At 47.2% G+C, this 6,000-nt stretch overlaps 1 protein-coding gene across 1 annotated transcript in view; it reads left to right on the top strand.

The window, feature by feature from the left end:
• The window catches only part of LOC122391843 (cytochrome P450 2L1-like), a 28,230-nt gene extending 23,270 nt beyond the window's left edge, over nt 1–4,960 (top strand). The window contains exons 9-10 of the mRNA XM_043386144.1: nt 2,847–3,002; nt 3,538–4,960. Coding sequence (XP_043242079.1) covers nt 2,847–3,002; nt 3,538–3,719 — 338 coding nt within the window. The 3' untranslated portion in view covers nt 3,720–4,960. The remainder of the gene's footprint in view (nt 1–2,846; nt 3,003–3,537) is intronic.
• Nucleotides 4,961–6,000: the final 1,040 nt, after the last annotated feature.

The raw sequence follows: 6,000 nt of genomic DNA on the forward strand, positions 1-6,000 counted from the left end.
TGGTTGTCAGTCACCCACTCTACATAGATGGCCGGCAGGAAGCCTGTTGGTCGACCTGACCTGACCCGACCCGATCTACCCAAAATGCATGGAGTCATCATTTTTGTTCAAGACTAACATCAAACTCGTACTCGGGACCCCGATAACAGCTACGGCTCACTAAGTTCTAGCAGGCGGCCAGATTTTTCCTACTTTTGGGCGTTGACCTAAGATGACCCGGCCAAGACCTTAAAATTGGGCATCATTGGCTTTCTCTCATCACGGGCAGCATTCTCGCTCGTCTACGAAGCTCTACCTCGATCAGGGGCCGAAAGCATGCCTTAGCGTTACGTTGGTAAGCGTTTTACCTTAGCGACCCGTAAAATACGAATAAGAGCTATAGCCTACAGCAACACAGAAAGCGTATTCGATAGCTTTTTTAAAGCTCTTTCGCCAACTTCGCCTCAGCACTGCTCAGCACTGCCTGCCAATGCCAGTGCTGCCAGTCCTGCCACTGACAGCAGCCAGTGCGGGAGCCATGGGAGCCCGATGGGTAGGGAGTGGTGGAACATCAATCTGCCCCCGAGTGTACCATAGAGTCCAAACAGCTAAACGTACGGATTTTGCCGAAACATTTGTTATGTAACAACCTATGATTCCGTGAATGTGTATGATATTCATGTTATCACCATCGTTTTTGTTTCGTCGAAACACGTCGCATGGCTTACAATTTGAACTTGAATAGAAAACTTGACATCAGGTAAAGGTCATGACCTGACTAGAAAAGAACCTGCTGCATATGGATCGATCTGTGTTACTGAGCTGAACACACACCAGGTGCTGTCATCGCTCTACAACGTCTCCATTAAAAGTTGCTGTCGAAAATGTGTTAGAGACCTTTGATGACCTAATCTCTGACCATTCCAGTCACCACTGGTCATTAGCTGCACCTTGTCTCTAAAATGAACAAGGTGCCATGGCTACAAAAGTATCTAGCGTTTTTAGCATATTCTTTCAAAGCAGAAGGCATCGTGCTTTTTCCCATATCTTATCATGATTGGTGAGGTCACATACCTATTTGACCTGACTTCACTTCTCAGATGTAAAATCCCAGATCCATGAACTGTTGGCACTTATAATCCCATTCATTACACCAAATTTCAGACTTATAGGAGTCAGGAGATACCTAATCTATAGGAATGACAAGATTGCAGTTTTAAGAGGCATTAAAACTGAACTTGACATGACATTGTGACCTGACCTCAGGTGACCTGTGCTTGATTTTTATGCACGATGCAATATTGATGTACAATAAGATATACCGCTGCTTTCGCGGCGCTGCGCGCCGAGGTTTTTCTCCGCGCACACGAAAAAACCGGGAGTGTGGCTAAAAACACCCCTACCCATCAAGACGAAGACCGGAAACCCGACCCCCCCCCCCCCACTCAAAAATCCGTGGCGACGCCCCTGGTGTAAACCAAAAATGAGCCTGATCTGACTTGTAAGACGGCGGCCAGAGCCCAAAACGTGAAGAAGCCAAAATGCTAATAATTTTTACTTTGACCTGACCTGTGACGTCATCGGTGACCTCGAGGTCAATGAAATTAGGTTTCGCTCGACAGTTTTTCCGGGGCTATCAGACGCCGTTTGAATTTTGACGATCGGCCCAGTAGTTTCGAAGTTAGGAGGGGGGCTATGAATAGCCCCCCCCCCCCAGTAGGGCGTGTTATACGCAGACCCCAGTGGGGCGCGGGTTAATGAAATGATATTTCGCTCGACAGTTTGTTCAGGACTATCAGGCGCCGTTTGAATTTTGACAATTGGCCTACTAGTTTCGGCGATAGGAAGCGGATGGCTCTGTAGATCCCCCCCCCCCCTCCTTCCCACTGTCAGCCGCGTTATGGAAAATACCCAGTCATGCGTGGGTTAAGAAAGTCATTTCACAAAGTCTAGCGCCTCATCCTATCTGTCAATTCATTTTAAAACGACCCTACTCGTCTAGCCGCTGATCTGGCAACTCACCCGGTAGCATTCCTGGCAACCGCGCCCCATCGAACGTCTCACCCATATCTGATTAAAATCTTACCGGTTTCCTGAAACCCGCATGCTCCCAGCTGACGACAAAAGTTTTGCAAACGATTTGTGAGCGGCATGTCACGTGACGTTTGAGTTTGGCAATCTTTGCATCATGCTGAGACTTGGAATGTTTGCGAGTCATTAGGCAATGAAAGATTTAGCGACGCCTGAAATGATTCGCGTGTAGTATGATCATTACGTTTACTGCAGGAGAAGTGTTGCAAAAAAATAGTACCTACACTGACTGTGTATTGCAGGAGAGTGTCGTTCACCATCCTGCTGTAAATCGTGTATGGACAAAACGTGTCTTCGTTGATAGATAATAAAAAAGGTGACCACTGACCGGTTTACAGGCTTCTCGTGAGTTACCGATAACAAGTCCATGTGAATTTTACGAACTGGGCAAAACTGCGCTATCTCTATCATTTATCTCGTTCATTTTATGTAATTAGTCTTGAGCGAGCTGAGAAGATATTTTCTCACGATATTATTCCAGAAATGTGAAAGCTTTCCAGGTCTTCTACTGCAGTCTGCACCTATTTCCGACAACCCCTAAATAAACGCGACTTATCCGTCTTTTTCTCGCGTCATGACACCGTTCTATTTTCTTCTTTAGGCTAGCGGACATCCAAAGGAGTGTAGCTTCACACCGTCATCTTCACGTTTCCTTCCTCCATGACGCCATTTTGTTTTCTTCTTTCAGGCTACCGGATCCCGGAGGGAGCGTGGCCTCACACCAACATCTTTGTCTTTTCCACCCTCCATGACGCCATTTCGTTTTCTTCTTTCAGGCTACCGGATCCCCGAGGGTGCATGGCTTCACACCAACGTCTACGCGATCCACTATGACGAGAAGCACTGGGGAGATCCCCACAACTTCAGGCCGGAGAGGTTCATGAAAGATGGAAAATTCGTCAGTGACAAGCATCTGATCCCCTTTGGAATCGGTGAGTTTTTAGCATCTCTAGCCTCAAACATATGACAGTCAGCATGAGGCTGAGCTATGTAGTTTGGTCCAGGTATCCTGACATTGCCCGGATTTGTTTACAAGTTGTCAGATAAAACTGAATGATGAAATGGCTTAATGAACAATGCAGCTCACAGTCTTTCCGTGCGGTAAAGCGACACCCTGTTCCCGACGAAACTATCCTGAGATGCAATTATTTCGAGCTCCAACAAGACCTTTACGTGCTATGACCTGAAAAATCGTTTTTGCTCTATAAAAATACATCCCGGGCTAATTCTTAGGTGTTGTTTTTATCTGCTGGGACTGAGAGCGTGAGATGATCTCCATCTACGCTGGAGTACGAAAAACATCATCTCACGATCCCGGACTAACAATAACTCAATCAATTCTCCTCGTGCAGAGCTATCTATGATGCCGTAAAAATCACCCATGTCCAATACGACCAACCACCATATATCAATATCACAACACCGTAAAAACCACTAACCCTTACCTCCCTCTTTCTCTCTCCACAGGCAAGCGGGTCTGCATGGGCGAGTCTCTGGCCCGACAGGAGAGCTTCCTCTTCCTGGCTAACCTGATCCATCAGTTCGACATTACCCCACCCGAGGGAGAGGGTGTTCCTCCTCTAGTCTTCCAGCAGGGCGTGGTGCAGGGATCCGGTCCGTTCAGAGCCTGCTTCAGACGTCGCGTGTGAAGAGATGGGGGAGATGAAGATGGAAGAGAAGAGAAGATGAAGTGTGTAAGGCAAATGAGATGTTGAAGTTGCTGCTTTGAAAAGGCGCGTGTGAAGAGATGGGGGAAATGAAGATGGAAAGGAAGAAAGAAGAGACGATGCGGAAGGAGATGGCATGTAGAAGTTGAATATGTTGCGTGTAGCTAGAAGTTGTTGCGCGTAGACTAGTTTGCAGAGTGTCGTGTGTTGTTTACAGGATAGGATGAATAGTTTCTGTAGGTAGGTACAGTAGGTCTACAAAATAAGTCCCCGCCGTAAGCGGGTCACCAGTGGGCAGTTAGCTCCTGAGACTTATTTTGTAGACCCACTGTACGTCAGAGTGCTTGAGATGAAAGAAAAGATGGAACAAGGAATGTGAGAGCGAAAGGTGTTAAGCGGTGTTTAGGTAAAGGCATTTCCTGAGAAAATACCAACTGCTAGGGGAAAACGTAGAAGATTGTGGTGGATGTGACGTCTAGAGCCTATGCTCTTATGTATTCAGAGAGAGTTATGATATGTGTTATGGGGAATTCCGAGGGAAGAGAGGGAGGGAGTTGGGCTAGTTGAGGTGAAGTTATGGGCAGTAGCGGCGGAACACCTTCGATTAAGGGGGGGGGGGGGGCACTGCCAACTTTTGGTCCCATTCTTTTCATGCAACGCTCATAGGGCTAATGTTAAAATGCCAAAATCAAAGGGAGGCACGGTGCCCCGGTGCCCTCCCGGTTCCGCCGCCTATGGTTATGGGTGACAAGGTGGACGAGATATGATGCGGAGATGATGACGGTGTGATGGGCGGAGAGAGAGAGAGAGAGAGAGAGAGAGAGAGAGAGAGAGAGAGAGAGAGAGAGAGAGAGAGAGAGAGAGAGAGAGAGAGAGAGAGAGAGGAGTTGTGAATGGTATGCTACTGGAAGATGATGACATGCCACCATGTCTGTTATACCTATACTTTTGAAAACACGCACACGTGTGTTGAGACGCGCGAAGTGTGTCAGATATGAATGACACCTTATATTCATGTAAAGAAGCAAATGTTGGAAGTGGAACGTTAGAAACGTATGTGCGCGGGTGCAATGTTATGTCTTATTAGTCAATAGGCATGGCGTGTTGACTGTTGCGTGTGCTTTGAATCAATCCAGGTTACATATACTCACTTGAGAAAATATAATCCGTCTATGAAATAGCTGTGTGGATTGTATCCAAGGTAAAATAAATTGGCGATGCAACTGTAGGTATCTCTACGCGAGGGAGTCGGTTTTCGTATTAGACATTTGAGGTAAAAATTAAGCGCACACTTATCCATATTCAGTCACACATACGGGTGAACGACATTCGTGTTTTGAAATATTCAAAGCATCCTGCACACCTGTCACCAGAGATTCTCGCTAAACGCCCTTTCATTGCAAGGTGTGCCGACAGTTGCGAATGTATAGGTCCGGTTCATTCTATACCTCAGTCATTCCTTTACGCCACGTGCATATCATCATACAGCAGAGCTTAGCCGTTTCACCACGTTTGGCATGACGCCAGCTGTCCTCGCTCGATTGGGTTACGGTGAGGCTGCGCGTGCAGGGGTCACGTGACTATCCGACAAGACCCCCCCCCGGTCACCCCGCCTCGACCCCCCCCGTCCCCCCCCCCCCATCCGTTCTACACGGCGTGTGTCCTACTGTAGCGTGATCGACTCCAGTTGTGAGTTGAACCGAACGAAACAATGCGGTCCGGCAACTACTATGACTACTATGTGTACACATGACTACTACTATGTGTGACTACTACTGTGACTACTAGTATGTGGCACTGAAGGCAACCACAGTGCGTCTCCGACCACAGTTGTCCTAGAAAATAACGGACAGCTAAACCATTTCCAAAACCGGTCGACAAAACACAAGTCTATTGCTCGCTACAAACGCGTGGTAAAAAGACGTGCGTTGTATGCTGTGGGGCGGATGGAATTGTTGGCAATTTAGTGAAAGATAAGCTGAGAAGAATCGCACGTGGTTAGACGTTGAAGAAAGTTGTTATCTGCAGGAACTTTTCCGTAGATGGAAACGATGGAAGTGTCGCGGTTGTCGCGGCAGGCACCAGAAACCAGTACAAACCGGTTTCCTGTTCATGAACAGTAGCACTATCCCGACGCAATTCACAGGATTTTGTGGTTTGCGGCTTGACGTGCCAGGGTTAGGTAACCTAAAACTAGTTGGATTACAACCATCATTTGCGGGTTCATAAATTGAAACACTTCGCGACAGTTTCGAAAATATTA

This window comes from Amphibalanus amphitrite, unplaced genomic scaffold (assembly GCF_019059575.1).
Source record: "Amphibalanus amphitrite isolate SeventyFive unplaced genomic scaffold, NRLGWU_Aamphi_draft 000457F_arrow, whole genome shotgun sequence".
NCBI lineage: Eukaryota > Metazoa > Arthropoda > Thecostraca > Balanomorpha > Balanidae > Amphibalanus > Amphibalanus amphitrite.